This window comes from Copadichromis virginalis, linkage group LG18, assembly GCF_057382275.1.
Source record: "Copadichromis virginalis isolate Kocher_CV1m ecotype Utaka linkage group LG18, C_Virginalis_male_GT1.1, whole genome shotgun sequence".
Lineage (NCBI taxonomy): Eukaryota > Metazoa > Chordata > Actinopteri > Cichliformes > Cichlidae > Copadichromis > Copadichromis virginalis.
Window position 1 is genome coordinate 6421125 of NC_140635.1, and position 23623 is coordinate 6444747.

The 23623-nt window shown below is 40.2% G+C and overlaps 1 protein-coding gene across 3 annotated transcripts in view; it reads left to right on the top strand.

Moving 5' to 3' along the window:
• esyt2a (extended synaptotagmin-like protein 2a) overlaps positions 1–23623 on the top strand; it is a 51620-nt gene that overhangs the window by 13510 nt on the left and 14487 nt on the right. For all 3 annotated transcript variants that reach the window (XM_085438446.1, XM_085438444.1, XM_085438445.1), the window contains exons 3-10: positions 3911–3952; positions 5976–6110; positions 6538–6614; positions 7168–7240; positions 9981–10070; positions 18195–18250; positions 22472–22592; positions 22733–22909. In XM_085438446.1, coding sequence (XP_085294572.1) covers positions 3911–3952; positions 5976–6110; positions 6538–6614; positions 7168–7240; positions 9981–10070; positions 18195–18250; positions 22472–22592; positions 22733–22909 — 771 coding nt within the window. The remainder of the gene's footprint in view (positions 1–3910; positions 3953–5975; positions 6111–6537; positions 6615–7167; positions 7241–9980; positions 10071–18194; positions 18251–22471; positions 22593–22732; positions 22910–23623) is intronic.

Below are 23623 nucleotides of genomic sequence, written 5' to 3' on the forward strand. Positions count from 1 at the left end.
CCCATTACGTAACACGTCTGCCACAGTCTACTCCCTGTCCTCCAGAAGTCCTTTGATGCTGCTGCACTGACATCCTGGTGTTCGGCATGTCGCAGCACTTAGCCTCTGAGTTATATTTTCCTATGAGACATCCATCATTTGTCAGAAAATGATACTGCACTTAGTGAAAACATACAGCAGCCACTTTGCCAGGCTGCCAGCATGACTGGCTGGATGGCAGTACAGGTCTGTCAAGTCGGGTCTGTAGCTTGAAGTCGGATCATTTCAAGCCTAAAATGATGAGTGCATGCGTCTAAAATAAGTTGAAGTCTAAGAAAAGAAGTGAAGCTAGCTGGATTTTCCCTTTTTCCCATACCTAATGGCAGCAGCAGTGGTAACTTGAGCTGAGCTCTCACCGTGAGCAGTGAGCCCAAATGGCATCTGCTGAAGACATTTTTGCTTTTCTTTTTGAAGTACAGGGCTCAACAGTTCCCCATCTGCCCAACAGTAGCCACCAACACAGCTACTGAAGAGGCCTGTGAATAGACTATATATGATACATACTAGGGCTGCCACAAACGATTATTTTGATAGTCGATTAGTCACCGATTAATTTTGCGATTAGTCGACTAATCAGATCATCATCCATTGAACATAAAACTACAGCTTATTGCACCAGCATGCAGCTGCTCTTATATAACTATCATTAGCTTACAGCTTTAAGTGTTTAAAAGTATGTGCTAACTAAAAATAAAGACAAGATGATAGTTTATTAAATTTTAATGAAATTTGCAGATTGTTTCGGTGAAGTTTAATAAACTCCTTGCTATCTAAAATATAACAGGACACTGGAGTATATTCTCGAGCATCTCACACTTCTGATAATCAGCTGTCTGCTTGACGTTTATTCAGCTGTGTAAAAACTATAACTTTAATCTCAGCCAAACCGATTTACTCAGGAACAAATAAAATGCTAAAGAAAGCCAAACAATAACAACAAGTTATCTAAGTGACTTATATATATGTTTAACCTGAGTAGCCAAAGACGGCGGTGGGTTTGAAAACTATTTGCCAGGAGTCCGGTGTTCTCACGGCTCTAGTGAGCCTTGCCCCCAGCTAGCTATCGAGCTAGTGGGTAACAGACGTCTCCGTAAACGTCGGAGCGCTTTTGAAAATATGTGGCGTCTTGATAAACTGAGCAGATATTTGAGGTTTACACAGCTACATTCTCGCCTGAACATATGTTAAATGTTTATTTTGTGACCCAGAAAGAATAATAAGAGTAATATTAAAACTAACTAGCTGCCGCCATTGTTGGAAACTGAGCTGGGCTGCGCTATGAATTCTGGGACAGGGTTACTTCTTCTTCTTCGGGGTTTAACGGCAGCTGGCATCCTTGTACATGCAGTGCTGCCATCTTCTGTTTCAGTCCGTTATTACACTCTTAAATTCTACTACTTATTCCTGCGTCTTTTGGGATCTTACAAAGCTTCAAACGAGGCGTCGACTATTAAATTAGTCGTCGACGATTTTGATAGTCGACGTAATCGTGACTAGTCGACTAATCGTGGCAGCCCTAATACATACATAGACATAGGCTGGATGTTTGGCATTTAGCGGGGTAATTGCTAATGCTAATCCATTAAGCTTATTATTCATATTGTGTTGATGGGGTGTGTCAGTTCACTATAGTTTTTTGTTTTTTAGATGTTCTGCAGCAACTCGCACAACATCTTTCTGTCTCTGTGAGTATTAGAAGATCTCAAGGCGGCAGCACAGTTCTGCTTCACTTGGATCTGGAAGGTGAACAGTTGTTTGTAGGCTGATTCATATTGTGGAACATGTCACCTCATTCTGCACAGGCATGTAGACGTTTGAAAAGAGGGCTAAAAGTGCTGACACGGTCTGTGTTTTAAAGTGTTTTCTTGCTCTCCATGTAATATTGTATTTACTAGCAAGTTAGTTGTTAGGAAGAATCCCTAGTTATTGTAGCTACTCCAACGTCTCAGCTGTGATGGGATGAATTAGGATGAGATTCAGTGCAGATGTTCATGTTCCCCAGAGGAAGAACTCTAATTACTTTGATGGCTTTTCATCTTGTAAACAATGATGTACACATTGATGGTTTTCAGAGAAATGTCTGTTGTAGCCAATTGGTTTGTTTTCACCTCAGCAACTCAACTGAAGTTCTATCATGAACGGTTCTTTGACATCAACACCGATGAGTGAAAAGTGGAGGTGTGTGTGAGTCTTTACACGCAGCATCAAACACTTCATTACGGTGTTTTCTCTGTGGCTCGCTGCTCTGCCAAGAGAACTGGCATGAATCAGTGGGAAAAGTACAGGAATGTGAGGTAACACGATGCCAAAACAAAGGTACGAGCTGTCACTGATATGCTGCAAGAAGCCTCGTTGTAAACTCAGACCTGCACTTTCCTTTTTCCTTGTTTGTTTTTGCACCTTGGTGTGATGCAGTGCAGCTCAACAGCAACATTAAGCTTTTAAAATTGAACCAGCGCATCGTTTAAGCTTACAATTTTCTGCAAGCGCTTTATGTTTAATTTAAAATGGTTTAATTTGTTTTTGCAAGGTTTACTTCATAATAGAGGTGGGAATCACCATACATCCCACGATACGATATTATTGCAATTTTTAAAAATATTTTGCGATATTCAGATTCTGTACATAAAGGTAAACTTTATCAATATTCATTTTATCTAATATCAAAGTCTCGCACTCAGTCTTTCTCTCATTTCAGTCAGTTTTATTATTGACAAACTGAACGGTTTGTATTACAGTCTAGTCCAACTTAACTGAATGCAACCATCTGGTACAATTATAGCTATTCTGAACTATGCAATTTAGGAAAACTATGCAGCCCCTTCAGCAACTGAAGAATTTGAAAGTAAATTAAAACAAAATATAATTTTACATTAAATAAAAAAGTTTTAAACTTAATTAAGGCGATCGTGGCTCAAGAGTTGGGAGTTCGCCTTGTAATCGGAAGGTTGCCGGTTCGAGCCCCAGCTTGGACAGTCTCGGTCGTTGTGTCCTTGGGCAAGACACTTCTCCCGTTGCCTACTGGTGGTGGTCAGAGGGCCCGGTTGCGCCAGTGTCCGGCAGCCTCGCCTCTGTCAGTGCACCCCAGGGTGGCTGTGGCTACAATGTAGCTTGCCATCACCAGTGTGTGAATGTGTGTGTGGATGGGTGGATGACTGGATATGTAAAGCGCTTTGGGGTCCTTAGGGACTAGTAAAGCGCTATATAAATACAGGCCATTTACCATTTACCATTTAAAATAAAACATGTCTTAAATGAAAATAAGTAAACTGTCATGTTTATTGCTGCCATAAAAAAAAGTTAAACACATTTGGACAGTGAAGGAATGTCAGGAAAAAACCTTTTTTGTAACAAAATATCGATTTCTGCTGTCCCTGTATCGATACATTATTAGCAAACAAAATATCACGATACTACACAGTATCGATTTTTCCCCCCACCTCTACTTCATAAGCTGACAAACAGGAGTGCTACAGTATGCTTCATAGTTACTAAACAGACTGAAGCATTTCCTGTAATTTTTTTGTGGCCTGACCTTTGAACTCCTTACTGTTTATCTCCTCGTTGACCTTTGACCAGCAGCATGTAATATGTATTTTTTTACAGGTTATTTTTTACAGTTTCATTGCTTTGTTTTCTACCTTGCAGCCTAATGTAAGAGCCTGTAAATTCATGCCACAGATTACAGTAGTTGTGATGTAGTTTGTGAACCAGAAGTATAGAAACAATGCGTCCTCTATAGTAATGTCAAGAAACGGAGAGGAGACACAAATGAGGGCACGCCTAAAGAAAAGCATGACCTTTCCATTAGAGCTGTTTAAATAAATGTAAATCGTGTTTTTAACTGATACATTTCCATCTTCTATTCCAGGTCCATTATCCAGATGTGGAAAGAGTGGAATGGCTGAATAAGGTATATACACCTCTTTCTTTTTTTCTTTATATTATATTTAAATTAATTTTTGTGCTTAGACACCTACTCGCACACCGCCTTACATCCTCAACAGTAGTCTGCCAGCTAGCAGAGGCAGACAGGCAGGGTTTATAAATAGGATCTGAATCTGGAGCTCTGAGAGACCCTGACCCAGTGCTTCCACCTCCCCAGAGAGAGACACGGAGGTGGGGAGAGCGTGAAGGAGAGAGATGCAAAGTGAACTAGAGAGGGAGAGAGAGTGAGTCTTAACATCAGAAGAGCACCACTTACTGTAAATGTGTACAGGTCCTTCCAGTAAAAAGGTAATGGATGAAGATGAGCAGGAAAATATCTTTTTAACATCTGTTTATGGGAACACAGAAAATCATTTGAAAGGCAAATAAAAACCAGAGGTATTCTCCTCTAAAGCAAAGAAATGGCCATAACTTACCTGTAACATGGCAATCAATAGTTCTGATTATCACCATACAGATGGGCCCTTTCATAGGAGGATGGAGTGAGGGACAGCCAGGGCTTTGGTGGCTTACTCTTTATTGGATTCAAATGTCTTCTAAAGTATTGCTAAATGTTTCAATAAATGTTAAATTAGGATATAAAAAAAATAATTTCTTACAAAGACCCTCATTTATTTAGTAAATGTACTGTAAATGTCACTTCATTTATTAAATGTGATGGTCACCAGTGAATGTATGTGATGGATAATTACTCCCTCATTTCCCTCAGATTAGGATTTTGACATGTAGCTGCGTTGCTCAGCTCAGGCAGATTAGATGATTTTACATTTTTCGCACCCAAACACAGACGTGAGGAGCGTGCTTATGTACAGAAGCCTGAAAAGTCATGTCGTCCGCTGCCAACAGATATCGCTCAGTTCATTGCTTCTTCATCTGGATCAAATAGGTCATAATGAGCAGAACTTCACCTGCCATAACATCAGACCTCTGTGAACCTTTAATGCTCCTGGTCACTGTAATCAAAGGACGGTTTATAGCAGTTCATAGTGTTCACCTGAGGGCACAGAGCATTTTTACACTTTTAGAGGATTTTACAGGGAAGTTTGCACTCATAATATGACTCAGTCATTTCTGTGGTAGTGAAATTTCTGAGTGTGGCTTAGTGAATGGATGTTAAAGCAACAATCTGGTAACTTCTTAAGGCATCCGTAACGTTAGTGTGTATGCTTATTAATGCTGACATATTCAGTGTGTTTTGTTATGTGACAGGAGACTCGGTTACACTTGGACTCAAAATGCTCGTAATAATTAGAAGTGTCGTGCAAAGTTTGAGTGCATTATTTCTCTCGCTGTGATTGCACAAGGAATTTTTGCGAGGTGATATTATTTTAATGCGTCAGCAGCAGCAACTGAAGGTCAGGTGAAGGAGCAGCTGAGAGTAATTGCAGGGTGGTTTCTTTTATCCCGTGGACTATAAAAATGACCTCGTTTGGCAAAGGTGTTGGTAACACAACACTGATGATAAGAAATACAGCTGTAAGACATATTTTTGATTGATGTTTACCTGCAATGGCTGTGAGGGTATAATATTATACAGTGTGATGTAATATGATGTAATGTGAAGCAATACGTTTTATTGCCCGTCAGGGGGATTTCAGATTGGGCACAAATGGTGCAAATAGCTGCACATGTAGTTACAGAAACACAGGAGTCTTGGTAACAGCTTCTCAATTGCAGTAGTAAGTATAGACAATCTAAAGTATGACAAACACAGTGACAGTTTAAAGTACACCGATCTCTGCATTGTTTGTCATTTGAACTAAATTGGTATAGTGCAACAAACACACAAGCGTTTGCAGAGAGATGCCAGGTAATTGTTTTTCACCAGGTCTGCTGTAAAACATGAGGCTTGTCCAGCAGCTGCATGCATCAGTGCTCAGTGACTGACTTCAGGCTGTGGGCTGAAGGATTTTGGGCTGTGGGATTTGGATGTCTTGTATCTGTCTAATTCTTTCTCCCACATGATTTTTCTCTTTTCCCTTCCTCAGACGGTGAAGCAGATGTGGCCGTTTATCTGCCAGTTTGTGGAGAAGCTGTTCAGAGAGACCATCGAGCCGGCGGTGAAGGGCGCCAACCCTCATCTCAGCACCTTCTGCTTCACCAAGATTGACATGGGCGACAAGGTGACAAGATAAGAACACAGTGTTGTGAATGCACTCCAAAAGGCCATGGCAGGACACTTCTGTAATCTGGGTTATTCGTACTAATACACCAGCTAGCACTTTGTTTTATAGGCTTTTATTGCCTGTAGAATAACACTTTTATTTTTAGATGTTAGCTTTGTGGGAAATCCTGGAGAATTAGTGTCATGGACGTTTTAGGCAGCACCATCTGTCACAGTGTACGTGTTCAGATCTTTTATCGCATGTTTCTATTTGTGACTCCTTCGTTGACTCGCATGAACTGATTTAATCAGAACTGGAAAGTTTCTTCGCCACGCACCCAGATTTACCTCACACGTAGAATTATGCAGAGCTAGTAAACATTAAATAAAGCTTTTACTGCAGGTCTGATTTCCGTTTTGTCATGTCCTCTGTTTTTTTTCTGCAGCCGCTGAGAGTGAATGGAGTGAAAGTTTACACAGAAAATGTGGACAAGAGGCAGGTTATCATGGACCTGCAGATCAGGTAGACCGCTCAGATTCATTCATTGTTGAATTTACTTGACTTTGCCAGTGATGTAATCTTAATTGCACTTGTTTCTTTCAAATTATGACTTATGTACAAATCTTAGCGTCAGGCTGTCGTTTAAAACCTATAGTTTGTTTAATTTGGTCTGAATCAGTTGATGAGTTTTTAAACTCAAGTGGTTTAGTTTGTTGTCACACAGAGAAAACTCGTTACTTCAGTAAATGTTTATTAAAGTGCTCATTTTGTGCGCTTCCTTTTTCTCAGGATCATAATTGGTAATAATTGTCAGTTGTATTACCTGATTGGAACATTTCCACGCACTCGTTTTTTTGAGCCCATGCAGAAATGCTCACTGACACATCAAATGTAGATTAAGTCACCGTCAAATTAGTCAAATAGATTTGGATGGTGGAGGTACAGCACTCTCATCGGTTTGTGTGTAAACTTGTCCTTTAAAATCTGAATAAATGCATGATGAGTTTTTTATTTTTATCTTCATATGAATACACACATGAATCCCCTTCTACGTTCTTCTCGCCCTTCCTTTCAGTTTTGTCGGGAATACAGAAATTGACGTGGACATCAAAAAGTACTACTGCAGGGCTGGAATCAAAAGTATACAGGTACGAATCCAAGATAGATGCAACATGTTAAGGTCAGTAGTTGTATGGCTATTTATCCCATATAAAGACATGAAAAATACAAAGTCCGTTGTCACAACACTTTCTGCTACAAATGGTAAATGGCCTGTATTTATATAGCGCTTTACTAGTCCCTAAGGACCCCAAAGCACTTTACATATCCAGTCATCCACCCATTCACACACACATTCACACACTGGTGATGGCAGCTACATTGTAGCCACAGCCACCCTGGGGCGCACTGACAGAGGCGAGACTGCCGGACACTGGCGCCACCGGACCCTCTGACCACCACCAGTAGGCAACGGGTGAAGTGTCTTGCCCAAGGACACAACGGCCAAGACTGTCCAAGCCGGGGCTCGAACCAGCAACCTTCCGATTACAAGGCGAACTCCCAACTCTTGAGCCACGATCACCCCAAACAACGAGTCCCTCCATCTTCTGCTTTTCCAGTTCAGGGCCCAGTAGGAGTATAGATAACCAGTGTAGATGATCAACAAACAGTCACACCTACAGCCTGTTTACTATAACCAGTGACCCTAACATGCGTGTCTTTGGACTGTGAAAAGAATGCCAGAATACCCGGAGCGAACTCATGCGGACAAGGGGAGAACGTGCAAATTCCACAAAGAAAGGCTGGTGGATTTAAACTCCGTGGTGTAAGGTGACAGTGCTAACCTCCACACTGCTGTACCCAAAACTACAAGTCCATTAATTCAATAGTCTGAAAACTGAAAGTGCAAAAACTGAGACAGGAAATCAGTGATGTTATTTATTTTATTAAGACCTCCTGCATGAGTCATCACCGTTCCCTTGGAGTCCAATGACGACTCATCCAGTAACTTTGGGCGGATGGCCGTTCCTGGGAAGGTTCACCACTGTTCTGTGTTTTGTCCATTTGTGGTTAATGGTTCTGTGGATTTCTGGAGTCTCAGAGCCTTAGAAATTTTTTTTTTTTTTTACATAGTAAATTTTAGGTGCCAGGAACAAATGAATGTCTGGAAATTCTCCCTAATAAATAAAGTGGCTGATTTAATGGACATAAAGTTGTTATTCAAGTTTGATCCTTGAAATAGTCCTAGTGGTAGCAGAAGTAGTAACAGTTTCTAAAAAAACCAAATGAATGAAAAACTTAAAAACACACACTGTACCCCAGCGGTGACTTCTACATTAAGTACTGACCTCTGCGGAGAAAGTTAATTGCATCATGTGTTTACACAGAACTGATAACGAGACGTTATCCACTCAGCTGTTGGCACAGGATCAGACCATATTTGCTGACCAGAGATCAGAGTGGGAGAGAAGACCCAAAGATTTACAGAGAGAAATGGCTACGTGTACGAAGCCCAGTCGATGTTTTCCTTTTGTGTTTGGCTCAGATTGTAGAGCTTCAGTCCCCGACGGTGTGTCAGCATTTCATAGGCTGCTGAAGATATAAGTAGTTTAAATGGAGAAGATGTGAACTGGGAGCTTATCATGCTTCATGAGTCATTCGGGTTTACTCTCCTCCACTCGCTGGCTGTCGACTTATTTTTTTCTTTTCTTTTTTGCTGTCACATCTTTTATTTAAAAAGGTATCTTCTTCTTCCCAGCGGGCCTCTGATGGAGCATTATCAGCTGCACATGACTTCTAAAGCATCCTCCTTCAGGGAGAAATGAGCTGCAGGACGGAAAGTGGTATAAACAAGAGGCTATCTGCAGTCTTTCCGCTGCACGCCCGTTTCGATGTGCAAAATGCTGGTATTTGATTACTCAGAGCAAGCTACAACCAAATTTGGTGCTACAGACGGCCAGTCTGCATGTCTGAGGTTTGAGTCACTGCAGCCTCTGAGAAACCTGCATCCAAAATAAAGAAACATTCACTTAACTGTGAAGTTTGTGTTGCAGACTTTCTTCATTCTCAGGGCCTCAAAATTAGGATTACAGTAGGCTTAATGATTACAGTATATGTGAGTCTGTTAGTACAGCCGATCTAGTTATATTTTGTGTTCTTGCAGGAAGTGGGAAATAAACTCGCTGGTTCTTTTTCCCTCTTTCACCAACCGTGTATTTTGAGCTGCTGTTCCACTGTTCTGTGTGGATAACATTACATACACCCAACCACCACCCACGTCTCGCGGCTGAACACAACAGAAATCTGAATAGACTCTGTATATATGGTAAAAAAAAACTATATAGAGACATTATTCCTCAGTATTTTACAGATTTTTGACTCACAGTCTGAAATAATTGCTGCTCGTTCAACAAGAATTGTCAGAATTTAATCAAATTTGTCTCTTAATGGGTCGTTGCCCAATTTGTGTTCACTGTGCATTTTTACCACAGTATTGATCCGATTCTACTCAAACTAATGGGTCCTCACACAATATTCATTGTTGCTGGTGGATTTTGGTCATTATTTCTCGTAATGCAGCAAAACGGTAACAAGAAAACATCACTTTCTCTCTACTTTAAACATTACAGCAACCTGTGATGGATTGTGGGCTGTGAGTGGGGGAAAAAAAGTCAAATTGAATGCAAAACACAAACAGGAGAAGAAAGACAGTCTCCTGACTGACAATCCTGTGACTTATTATCCCACCCATCCATTCACCTAAGCTGGACTTTGTAGATCAACAGAATCATGTTTTAGGGCTCATCGATGTAACCTAGACCTGGGGGTCATCACAGGCTAAAAAACAAAAGACTCATTTGTGATGTTTCTTTCTTTTTCTCTGTTCAGCTTCATGGAGTGATGAGAGTGGTGATGGAGCCGCTGCTGGGGGACATCCCTCTGATCGGAGCCCTTTCTGTCTTTTTCCTCAAGAAACCTGTGAGTACTTTAACTTTTGGCAGCCTCTAAAATGCTTTCAGGTTTTGTTGTTTCCATTATGTTTCCTGGTCAGATTTTTACATTAACGAGTCCCCAAATGCTTTGTTTTTGTTGCGCCTTGATCTGCATTGCAAAAAAGGGAAATATCAAGCTTTTTACATGAAAACACACGCACACGCAAACTTTGAGCTAATAACTTGCAGAGTTCTAGCATACCAGCACCAGCTGTTATCACTGAGATCTTATTGGTTTTCTTTGCCTGATGGTGGTCCTGCTGGTACTGTGCACTCTGCCACCTACCACAGCGCTTTTCTCTTCAGTCTTCTTGAAGGCAGCCTAACTCAAGCCCTCCTTTATCAGTGCATTCCTTCTCTTTGACTGCTGCCTTCCTTCCTGTGCTTCAACACGGTCCCTCTTCTAGATTCAGTCTTTGATGGTGGCACTCAGAGGAAAAATATTTGCTATCATAATCTTCAAATAGAAATGTGAAATTGCCCCTGTCTCAATAAACATACATCTTCAGTCTGGAATTAGTAGGAGGAGGCTTTTGTGGAGTTTTGAACTAAACGCTGAAGCTTGTGGTTCAGATGTGAACCAGGAAGAAGTCAGGGCGGTTACAAGTGATTTTATCTCTCTCTGCTGTCAAACAAGGTGTGGAGAGCTCAGGCAGATCTTTGCTGACATGGAACATACATCAAACAATAAAGAGTTTCAGATGAGGCCAGAAAATGAAATCAAATTTTTGATTTTCATAGATGTTTTTGTGCAGAATTAGAATAAGACTGTTCAAGTCTGTCAGATCATTTATGTCATCTGCATATGTGTGAAGTGCCCTGACAGGGTCCCTCTTCTAATCTTTTACCACAAAGGATCTAACAAAAAAGGAGCGACTGCTGACACATTTATTATGACATTGTGACATCAGCGTTGTCTCTTGTAAAATGTATTTGTAGGACTTCAACTTAGAAACTGGCTTTTCTAATAATTTACTACAGAGATGTCCTAGGGCAAGGAGCCAAACACTGATACGCAGTGTTCACTTCAAGCATATAAGGTCAGATCCTGTCTGTCAGGAAGCTTTTCACCTCTTAAGGCATTTTAATCATTTTCCTTTTCAGGATGTTTTAAAAATCCTTCCTGATTGAGTTGTATTGTACTTCCGGATGTAATGAGTGTAGTAATGTGTAATGTGTGAATTTACACAGTGCAGTTTTGTAAGTCAAAGCAACAGATCACTCGCCAAATTTGTCCTCTGCTCTGTAGTGTCGTTTATCCTCATTGATTATTTTGCTATAAATTGCCCAGTTCCAGAGATGACGCCTGCCCTCTTTTGATGATCATGGAGCTTGATGACATTCACCAATCTGGTGCAACAATTGTATTTAACGAGGAAAAAACAAAAACAAATCCTCAACAGCTGTGTCTCTTTCCAAGAAATAGTGACCTGATTATTCAAATAAGCTGTTCTGTGTAAGAACTATTGTTTTTCTACAAGCTAGCTATATGCATGCTGCTTTGATTAGCAGATGTCGACAGTAGAAAAATGGTTTCCTCCAGCGTGTGGTGGGTTTCAAGTTTCACCAATAGTTAAAATTTAGGAGGAAATATTTCCCACCTGTAATAATCATTAACAATGAAAATATGAAAGAAATAATGAGAGAATCTGAAAATCCCGCCCACTGTGCAGGTTTTCTCTTCTCTCTCTGTCTCAGGCACCGCTCACCTGAAGCACAGGTTTGCATCTGTGCATGTAACACAATGATTGATTGTTAATTTTGACCCGAACTAAAAGTGAGGCAGCCCGGGAGTTTGTTTTTTTTTTTTTTTTTTCCCATAATCCTGTTTTTTGATATAGCAAAATATTAAGTAAGTTCATATTAATGGCAGATTTTATAAATAAATCTTCACAGATTCTGACAGATTTGTCTACATTTGAAAGACATCTAATAAAGGCCCGTGATTGGCCGGTGCCTCGTGTCATAGGGTAGATTTCTGTTGCTTTGTTGCGAATCAGAAAATTGCAATAAATACCTTTAATTAATATGTATTTCCTGGAATCGTTAGTTAAACCGCTGAGTAGTAGCAGCAAAGAACTTTCTTGGCTTGTTAAAAATGTCTGTCAGTTGTGCTTCCAGACTCAGACTAGCAGCATTGCTTCCACAGCTATAGATGGTATATTGGTGTTATCATTACACCTGGTCGATAACAACCCTCACACTGACGGTTACCTGCTGCTGTACTGCCACAAATAAACCAACTCGTCACACCGAGCGTGACGTTGCTGATATTTCTTCACTGTTGTTGTTTCTCCTTCCCGTTCCTCCCTGTGTGCCACAGTTGCGTTGTGACAGGTTGCTTGGCTCCAGGCGTGACAGCTGTGTTCTGACAATGCGGCTAATCAGGAAACTGAGCATTGGTGTCAGTTAGTATCAACCACCAGCCACCTCTTTGTTTTGGTTTATTCTGGTGCGTCTCGTGCCTTTGATTTCATCAGGGGCAAGTTTGAGGCTTCGTGTCGGTTTAAATGTTTGTATTCATCGCACGACGCTGCACAGGGCAGGGTTTGTGCATTAGTCGGTGCACCACTTTTATCCAGTGTTGTATTATCAGGTCAATATATATGCATAATAGAAACATCCAAAACATCATCAATGTTCAGATAATAAAGCAGACTTTATTAGTATTGTCACAGATTTAGCATCTGACATTGTGAGCGGGTTGACTGCAGTTGTATAAAGTAATTGTTTTATAACAGAAAACATATTTTAATATAACTTGATTGAAACTGGCTTCCAAGGGAAGGTTATTAACAGAATTGATCAGTTTTCTTTGTATAATTTTTTTTCTTTTATTGCAATGAAACATAAATATAAAACTTCCAGGAACTGCTCGCCAGCTTAAAAGTGCAGCAGACATTTCAGTAACTGTAACAACGAATACAGTAACTGTAACATATCATTTAGCATGCACTTCATAGTAGCTACAGCAACATTACTGAATGCCTAAACCCAACCAAACGACAAAGAAAGTGTAGAGAAGTTGTAAACTTTAAAATGTAAAAATGTACTATTGTGGGATATTATATGGACGTCGGTCAGCATCGGTAAATCAAGCCAAAAAAGGTCATCCGTCACATGTGAATATGGTGAGAACAGGAGTGGGAGTGCGTTTGACGGCTACAGTTATATTTAAGTGATGTTTTTGCCTGAGCCACATGCTGTCCAAAGTGACATCAGACCTGTCCAGCGTAACTCTAAGGGCTGGTTTTACATGTTTTACACATGTAGATCGGTCAAACCATCCAAACAGGTCCTCGAGTGACGCAGCGCTTTGACACAGCAGTTTTAAATAGCAACCACTCTGACTTTGGCTGTCCTGACATAACAGGACAAAAGATTGTGGTGGTTTCGGTGAAGTCATAAATCATGATACCCGGCAGTATTTCTATTTATCTGCTATGAACGGTTTGCTTCTACAGCAGCCAGCAGACGTTTTTACTTTGAATGAATCAGATTTACAGTACTGGGCTCTGTTGAGCACAAGGATAAATCGCTGATGTGTTTCTCTGCTAAGAGAATGTAAATGTGCTATAAAGTGTGGGTAGTGGGCGACGTTTAACTTACTTTTTGTTTAATTTTGTATTTGTTGTTTGGTCGAGTGTGTAAGACACAGAAACACTGGAACAGGCTGTAAACACGGTTGTAGTGGAAAAAGGAAACCAGTTTCTCTTTGTTTCCCTCCCCACCATTGTGGTTTTTGTATTTAAATAAAATGTTTTTGTTTTTTTCTGAACTGCCTTTCTTTCTTTCTGTTATGAGTTTGAGTGCATGTATTGCTGCTGCATTTGGGTGCAGTCTGAGGAGGGTGCATTGGTTCGCAGCTGGAAGAGGGTGCCATTAAAACAGCACTATTAATTTTTTCCATTGATTGCCTCTCTTAGCTTCAACCAGCATTATTAGCAAACTTACTCATTGGCAAATAAATAAATAAATCACCCTTTAAAACAATCGTCGAAAGGCTCAGCCTGTCATCAATAGTGGATATATTCGTCCAATCACCCAACCTTAGTAGTGAGTGATGCCGCCTGAGGTCATCTGATCAGGGCTTACTTGCTATAAAACAGACTAAGATGAGAACTAAGGGTGACAGAGCTTTTGCCACTGTGGCCCCGAGACTGTGGAACCGTAAGAACTGTGGACTCAGTAGTTGTTTTAAAAAAACAACTCAAAACTCACCTTTTTAAAACTGTTTTTCATAAAATTTGTGCCTGTTTTGTATTGTCTGTTTTACCTTTTATTATTTTTTTATCTTATGTTCATCACTTTGTGACTCTGTCTAGAAAGGTGCTATATAAATAAAAACAATTTTTTCAAATTTATTTTATGTTGGTGTGAGTCTCTGCATTGCTGACATTTATGGTAGCACAAGTTTCTTTTTCTCTATTTTCAGTTTCACTCAGAGAAACTGAAAATACTTCCACTGTTCATGTGGAGTGGAGCAGAAAGGAGGCCGATGTAATGAAGATACTTTTTATTGAGTCTATGGCAACTGATGATATTAATGCAAAACAACCTGTTCGATGGGTGTCGAGGCCAAAATAGCAAAGAAAAGAGAGAGAGAGAGATGAAGGGAGAAGCCAATGGGAATCGACTGTAGTCAACATAAATTTCTGCAAACACGCTAAACACACGGATAGCACATCAAGCATGAAACACCTTTAAACTGCAGATGCGCAGAAACAAATGAAAGCATTTCAGTATTCAGTCCAGATTTTGTGCATTCATAAAAAAACGATAAACGAGTAACCTTACACCTACACTACGCTGTGGGTTTCACTCAGAGTGAAACCTACAGCCTGATGCCTGCATAGAAACCCACAAATAGCAGTTGGATGACACTCAAATCAGTTGTGGTGTGAAAATGAATTCTAATGAAACAACCTCCTCAGCCAGTGCAGAGAGCAGTTTTGCATGTTTGCAGACTGTGTTTATACTTTGCTTTTCAAAATAAAATAAAAAAACACTTCTGAATCTTTTGCTCTTTTTTTGTGATTTCATTCATTTCTAATGTGTTCTTTGAAATCCCCCAGCTGCTTCGATGCTCTTCCTGTGCCAGCCTGGCAGAGCATTGTTGTGGTCCACCATGTTCTACATAGAGCTAACTAGGCCACAGAAAGACATGCGTTGCTGTTAATCATTTGTCTCTTATGGTAATGACTCTGAAAAGAAGAAAAGACGCACACCTTTGAAGTCTTATTAGGTGTATAATTTGATTTTTATCCATTTATTGTTTAAATCAGTTTTACGTTTGTAAAGCGTAGTTTTGTTGCTTTTATTATGACTCATTTCCTGTTATGTGTACATATATCTTACTCTGTGCTAGAACTTTGCCAGTTTCTCACGTCAGTTTTCCCTCATTGCTACTCAGTCTGCTTCTGATGTAATGATGTTAGCCAACATTTCACATTTGAATCCTCTTTTATAATCGTCTTCACAGTTTCCTTATCTCACAGATACTGACCCACTCCTGCAGACGCACTCTTCTCCCCTGACACTAAAATATTATTGCTTTTGTTAAAAGTAGCATGTAATGATTTCCTAATAAGAGTCTGTGCAATGCAGTGCAGTCGTGTGATAGTGAACACTAACTATCAGTGAGCTGATTGTCGTCCCGAAAAACTGAGGACAGAGACTGGTCCTTGTTACTCTCTGAAAAATCAGGTTTCTAGATCAGTGGTTTCCAAATGATGTGCCTGGATTCAGTTCCACGTGTGCGATGGGATTTTGTAACTGCTAGGTCTCTGAGGTCAGCTGATCAATGTTTGTTTGTGGTACCCAGGTCCAGACTAAGAACTAAAAGAGGCTTGCTTTGGAGGTTGTGGGTCCGAGTTGTTGAACTTGCATCTGTCGGACTTGTTCAGACACTGTTGATACCTTTAAGAAGAAACTCATGATCCACCTGTTCAGGTCTCCTTTATGTCATTTTATCTGTTTATTCCATTTTAATTGAAAGCGTTACACAGATACATTTTAAAGCACAGCAGTTGTAAATTCATGGATTCATTTACTGTTTGTATTTTTTTTCATGATTGTTGGATCAGAGTCCTCCTGGTGGTAGACGGCAAACAATTTTGGCCTTAATGATTCAAAGTGTTGGCATAAATTTTTTTGTAGGGTATCACATCCAAATCATTATCTGGTATTAAAGAGACCAAAGTGTGTCATCAAGTATTTCCATCACAGCTGCTCCACCTCTACCTGTCGAGTCTTGGGCTGTCCAGTTGTGGTAAGCCTGCGCTCGCTGCAGCCTTAGATGGATTTTCTTGGATGACGGGTTAAACTCTAACGTATCTTCTGCTCTTTTATTCCATCCATCTTGACGTCTGATGTTGCAGTGAGAGGACCTTTTCCTTTTTATCGAGGTTTTCATTAGTAATTATATCTTGACACCCTCAACTCAAACCAACCATCATAGCATAGCAACAGATTTATTTCAATCTTTCTGACTAACGCTGACTTGTATGACCTGCTGCATGATTTGAGGATTAGATCATTACATGAATAAGCAGGCGAGTGAGTGCACACACACAAGTACTACCACTGGCTTCATACTACTTTACTTGGGCGTGTCAGGAATGTGGGGTTAGAATCAAAGTGGTTAATTACTTCTCCTTGTTATCTGGTTATTCAAGAAACCCAGTTAAAGTTCCAGTACAAAAGCCTCATAACTGGGTTAGAAATCCAGGTTGAGCTCTCTTTCTGAATATGAGAGTCCTGGCTAACGCCCTTTGCGACTCTTCTGTGGAATCAGTTGCTGTACGACGGGAACATGTTGCCGCTTGCATCAAGGGAGCATGCTGGCAACCTGCTGTGTCATAAAAACACATTAAATAGCAGTGCCTTCAATAAAGTTTCATGCTAGCATACACACGCTAGTATACAAACACCATGTTAGGCTAACAGCTGACATATATGATCTTGTCTAAATTTAAACACACTGCTTGAACTTCCTGTTGTCCAGATGCTACCTGTGTTCGTATCATTTTCTAGATAGAAATGACTGGTAACTGTGACATTAGCAGTAATACACATTCAAAAAGTGCAACATGTTCCAAGGACATTTACAGCAAGTGACATTTTACTACACAATTTATTTATTGTTCTTTCCTGACTGTTGGAAAAACTAAAAAGCAGAAACACAGGGAATTAAAACGGCTTGACTGTTTGTTTTGTGGTAATGAGTAAGAGGAAGTTCGCTGTTTGTCAGGAGTTTGTCAAATGTTATGATGACATTGATCTCTTTTATTAGCTCTTATAATGTAGACTTAATGTCTTGCAGCTAATTATTTGTTAGCATAAAGTAATGCCTGCAGTCAGTGCTGTGTGCGTTCACACGGGAAGCATCCGTATCGATTATATCGACTGAATTTAGAGCTCGGCTCCTTGGCCGTTCCCGTCTTTGAGGAGAAGATCTCAGAGAGACTCTTTATTGTTTCAGCATCTACATCGAGCTGCTTTGGGCTGCTCCCTTGTCACACATTTGATTTGGCAGTTTTACACCAGATGCCCGTCCTGATCTGACCCCCCTAAGGGGGATATGTTTCTCCAGCTGCAGTCAAACTAGCAACCTATCAAGAGTTATCTACTGCACTGTGGAAGCACATGATTTCAACATCTGGCTTCAACATCTGTATGAAATGAAAAACAAAAGTATACCGTTAAGAACTGTCATATAGTTGAAAATTGTCTGGTTTATTATTTGGAGAAAAAAGAATAAATCTGTGGTTTTGCTGAGATTATATTTGGGTATTGACTCATTCACATTTTTTAATTTTTATTAAAATGTTCACATTTAGTATGGCACAAAAAGCTTTTTTTAAGCACTATAAAGCGTGAGTGCAGAGGGAATTTTTAATCATATTTCCTGAAAATTCTTAGACTTGCCGAACTCTGAAACCTTCAAAAACCCAGTCTAAACATGTTCTATCTTTCTGTGTCGTCACATTTTCATCAGGAAGCATTGAGGTTTTGAAAACACCAAATGGCCTTTTGCTTTGTTTTCTCATCTTCTAATTTTCTTGTTAATAAATCTAAGTCTAAATCGTAGTATTTGTCTGTTTTTCAGTTGCTGGACATCAATTGGACTGGGCTCACAAATATGTTGGACATTCCTGGTGTCAAGTAAGTACCTGCGGATAATTATTTATAAATAAAATCGGTGTGATTTTTGAGGGTGTCATGCAGTGTTACAGGCTGGATTGACAGTTATTTGCATTACGAAAGCAGGAGACATTCTATAAGTTCAGTTCAGTTCCAATAAACTGGAGAGACTGGCATCCCCACACTGCAGGGAAGGGTTTGTTATGGGAGAGCAAGATGGCTAAAGTCAAATAGAGAAGTTCGGTCTTCTGATTGAATTTTTTCAAAAGCAATGACTGTCACACGCAGCGATGAATCACAGAGGAATGACTGCTGTCCCACTGAGGCATCGTAATAGTGTCACTGGATGTTTGAGGCTATTTTTTTCACCTAAACTGTGTTATACTGGAACTATTATCTCTCATGCACAAGCACGCAAACACGCACCTACCGTTCTCTTCCTGGTGGGGGCGTTGTCACCCACCATGATTCCAGAGTGTTTTGTGTAGCTCACATGCTGCCGCGGAAGTTGTTGAGCATGATAAATGTTTCATTCCTGTTTTAATGCCGTGTAAACTTTAATTCCTCGTCTAACATAAAAACCAGATGTGCATTATTATGACATATTGTGAGAATTGCTGGGCACGTTATTTGAGATGATTTAAGAGTCTGTGAGTTAAAGTTGGATGCTGTGGGAGCCGAGAGCGTCTAATCTGTAGTGAGAGGCAGAGAGATGGCTTACCCACCTTTAATAAAACCCAGTTGCTTTTCACTGCTGTGTTTTGTGAGAAGACTTGTTTTCCTTTTTGGTTTCCGTTCAAGAATATTTTCCTTATTCTGCTGAGCTCATGGAAATATTAATTGACCTGGACATGACGCAAAGATTTCAGCTTGCTTCCAGCTGCAGCAACTGCAAAATATTAGTGTTTAACACAAAAACAGGAGAAATCAGACCCTGAATCAGCTATTAGTTCCTTTAGAGTTGGATTGTTTATTAAAATAGCTGTGAAAACTCTTATTTTGCAAAACTGTGGGGGGAAAAGGCACAAATTAGAAGTGTAATTTGGGCAATTCAAAGCAAACTGCTTTTTTATGGGAAATGAAAAGTCTTGTAACACATAATCTTTTATTTAGTATTCATTCAAGATTCATGATTTCTCTTTTCCCAGCTGCCTGGAAGTATGAGCTGAAAACAGACACAACATCAAAGTCTGGCTGAACTAGGATCACTTAATTTTAAATCAGAAAATATCTCACTTTCGATGAGTTTCACCACGTTACAGTTTTGGAAGCTCAAACATGCTGATCACTCGGAATCACGTTAAAGAGACACGCAGCCCGAGCAGGCTCTCGGGCTCTGATGCTCAAACTATTACGTTAAAAGCAGGATCGCAGAATGGATTATAACCATTCATTTTCCTCTAAGTGTTGATATTTTTAGCTGTGTTATTATGAAAGGAGACCTGCCACAGACAGAGATGGGATGTTGGTTGGATTTGTGGGAAGATTTTCCAGACAGGAATTCTTTTTTGCATCTTTAGGGACACAGAGAAGTCTTTGGTTTCTAAGCTTTAGGTCTTTTATTCCATTTTAAAGGGAGCAAATGTGTTTGCCAGATCCAGCTGTGTGGTCATTTGTTCCCTTAGTTGAGTGAAATAGATGTTCAGCAGAAAAAGACACTGAAATCTTTATCACTACATGTGCTTCATTTTATGCTTGTCTTTTATGCCTACAATAACTTAACTTCAGAGAAGACCTTCAGGTTGTTGCTTTAACTCGTCTGCCAAAGTCGATGATACGTGATGAAACTTTATGTGAAAAGTGTCTCTGATGCATTAGAGGATTTTTATTTTATTTCCCCCTTAAAGTCAAAATGTAACAACAAACTTTGTCATTATTGACTTTTTCTGGTTTGTTTTGCCTTTAGCTGAAATTGAATTCACAGACGTGTGTAACCTTAGATGAAAGTAATTGTCAAAACTTCTTCTTATTTTAACTACCAATTTGTATTTTTTACAAGAGAATAATCGTCCTAAATGTTAATAAGGTTTGTTAATGAATTTTACAGCCTGTGAGCTTCCTGCGGTTTGTGCTTTTACCTTTTGCAGCAGTGGAGAGAGCTCAGCTGAAAGCAAAGGCACATGAACATGCTTCATGTTTGTACAAATGTGAGCTGACAGCTTATTACATTAACCTCAGTCTAACACTAATAACAGTGATCAGTGATGCAGGTTATTAACCACTTCAGGTTAGTATTTAACCAGGCTTACACGAGGCTCTCGTGGCGCTTCCACCACTTTTACGAAAACGGCATGAAGAGTTATTTTGACTTTTTTGACTTGTGAAGGCAACAAATATAAAACCACGTCGTGTTGGCAGAGAAACAGACAGCAGAGTCCAGCCCAGATCCTAAGACCCGAGCTCTAATTGTCTCGCGCTAACATTGTGGTGTGTTTGCTAGATGGCGTTTAAAGCATCTTCTGTTTAGTTCGGCTTCCAGGTTCTTGCTCTTGTCCGATGGTGTTGCCTTTTAACATCACTGTGCTATTAAACATAAGTGTACAGTAAAGTGTATATAAAGGGCTGTTAGGAGCCTTTATGCTCTTGATGATTTGATAGTGGTGCAGCAATTTTTTTTGTCACACAGTGTGAGAGTGCATCAAAGTGTGCTTCAGAGAGCCCAGTCTTTATAAAAGTCCATCCAGTTGTTGTTGGGATGTCAGTCTGCACCAGTGTGGTTTTTTTTTTTTCCCCACTGACTTTTAAGTTCTTGAAGTTCGCTTCATTTAAAACCCTTTTTAGAGCCACAGCTCCCTGCCCTGCCTGCTGTTAGCACACTGCTAGCTGTGTTGTTACGCCTTCATTGGCATGTTGCTGCTGGCTGGTGGTTTACTATTTGTTGTCAGCAGAGAAACACTGTGGTTTCCAAATAACTCCACCCTGTGAAATGTAACTATCCTTGTTCAGCAAGTTCAAAGAAAGTGTGTGTGTGTTTGTGCACTTTTGTGTGTGCACATGTGTGTGTGTGTGGTGATTGAGCTACAGACCTGCGATAGCCCCACCCACCTCTTCCTGTGCGTGAGGGCGCTCATATTTCCTCACTGAGTATTTGCATTTAGGCCCGAAACAGTAGGAAAACCTGAGGTCACCCCTAGCTGCTTCCTTTTTGAATAGCAGCATTAATGCCACACATACACACACACACACACACACACACACACACACACACACACACACACAAACACACACAACATTCAGTCTATTACCAAACCGAGCTCCTTTTATAGGGTTGATGGGATGTGTTGAAACTTCATTGAGTCTTTAAGCATGGGCCTGGCAGCAGAATTGCACCACTTAATCTCATCTGGAGACAGTTATGTAGTTAAGCAAGCAGCTCAGGAATCAGCGCGTCGACACTAAAATCAAGTTTGCGCTGATGTGAAATCCCAGAGTAAAGCTGACCCAGAATCAGCTGCTCCAGAGGATTAAGTCATCCCTTCTGAAAGCAGCCGATGCTGTTCCTTACACAGGATGCTGCTGCCACCTAGAGGAAAGAGGTCAAATATCAAAGGATGATCCATACACAGTATTTAGTTTGCTGTCAAATAGAGATCATTTTGGCTTAATACAGAGGAGGTGATTGAACTTTTACTATTCAGAAATTCAATAAGAACATGATTCCTCCAGAAACGGTGTCTTGATTACTCCTATCTTAGAACAGTTTTACCTGGAGGTAGTTGCCACCAAACAAATAATTCCTGCCAAGCAGTTGCAGCTCATTCAGAAGGCAGAGCCTTTCTGTCTGCTTGCTTCTGCACAGGAAAGATGGTTGTTTGTCTTCTATTTATTTGTTAGCTTTTTTGTCATCTTTGCATCTGAGGATTACTTCAGAATTTATGTTCTTCATAATCAGTGTGCCGTGTGCTTCTTATGGGTGTGGCTCAGATATGTGACAAACTGTATGGTCACCTGACTCTGTCACATATACTTAGACATACCACAGTACTGAATCTGTACACAAACAACAGCTGGCATTTACTGCTGTCTCAGTATACTTGTTGGCTGTTTCCATTCTGGATGGGTAAAGATCTGTTTTTCAGCCACTAAATGCATTTCTGGAACCAGAGGGAAGCATGCCTGAGCCCAGGGCCTCGCTTTGCACAGCTGGATATTTTAACACAATATAACATCAGTTTTAATGATTTCTTACATTTGTTCGTCATCTTCCCTCTCTCCTTCTCTCCCCGTCCATCACTCTGTCAGTGGGTTATGTGACAATCTACTGCAGGACATCATCTACAGCTACCTGGTGCTGCCAAACCGCATCAACATCCCGCTAGTGTCAGAGGCCCAGATGGCTAGACTGCGCTTTCCCATTCCCAAGGTAACACAATGCAGCCAAGTAAATTATAGCTGCTAAAAAAATATATAAATAAATAAATTAAACGGGTGAATAAATCTGTAATTTAGATGATTTCCTCAATGCCCTCAGAAGCTCTGATAATAATCTTTCTGTGTCCTCAGTGCATCCTGAGAATCCACTTCATCGAGGCTCAGGAACTGCTGCGTAAGGACAAGTTCCTGGGAGGGCTGGTCAAAGGGAAGTCGGATCCGTACGGAGTCATCAAGATTGGGACGGATCTCTATCAGAGCAAAGTCATCCGCGACACCGTAAACCCAAAGTGGAACGAAGTTTATGAGGTAAGCTTCAGAAGACGCTGCACGGAGTCACTGGTGACAAGATTAGAGTGTAATATTGTCCGATATCTTTTTTGTTTTGTAGGGTTGTTGTAACATATAACAGTATTTAATATGGAGGTTTTTTCAATCTCCTGATTCCGTTGAGTTTTTAATTAATAAAGGTAATATAATGGGTGCACATTTTCGGCTAAGAAAGCTGTTTCCGCTGGATTTTACATGTTATGCTGCCCCAACTGCACCATTAAAATACATAAACACATAACATGTAGTGACAAGATTTAATATTTAATTTTTAGATTTTAAAGAAACTAAAAATCAAGACTAAATGATGGGTTGGGTTTTTTTTGTTCTGCGCTTTAATATTTTGATCAAAAAAGAGACCAAAGATAAATCTGTCCATGAGTTTGGTTTTTTAGGATGTGATTTAAATATTTATCATGTTCATCTGGTTTGATTTGTGAGCCACCGAAACATATTTTATTTATCTGTTCCCTTCCCTTTGTCTTTGTGGAAGAGGTGAATGAGCAATAATGATGAATAAATGTTTCTCCTGACAGTAAGAAATTAGTAACTTCATCTAATTGGATGTAATCTGTTGTCTTGTTTTGATCTGGCACCAGCAGTGGACCTGCTCAGTACAAAGTCAATGTGTTTCCATGCAGTCTGCAGCCGCGCCTTCTCGTTTGTTTGTGTGTGTACTGTGTGTGCAGTATG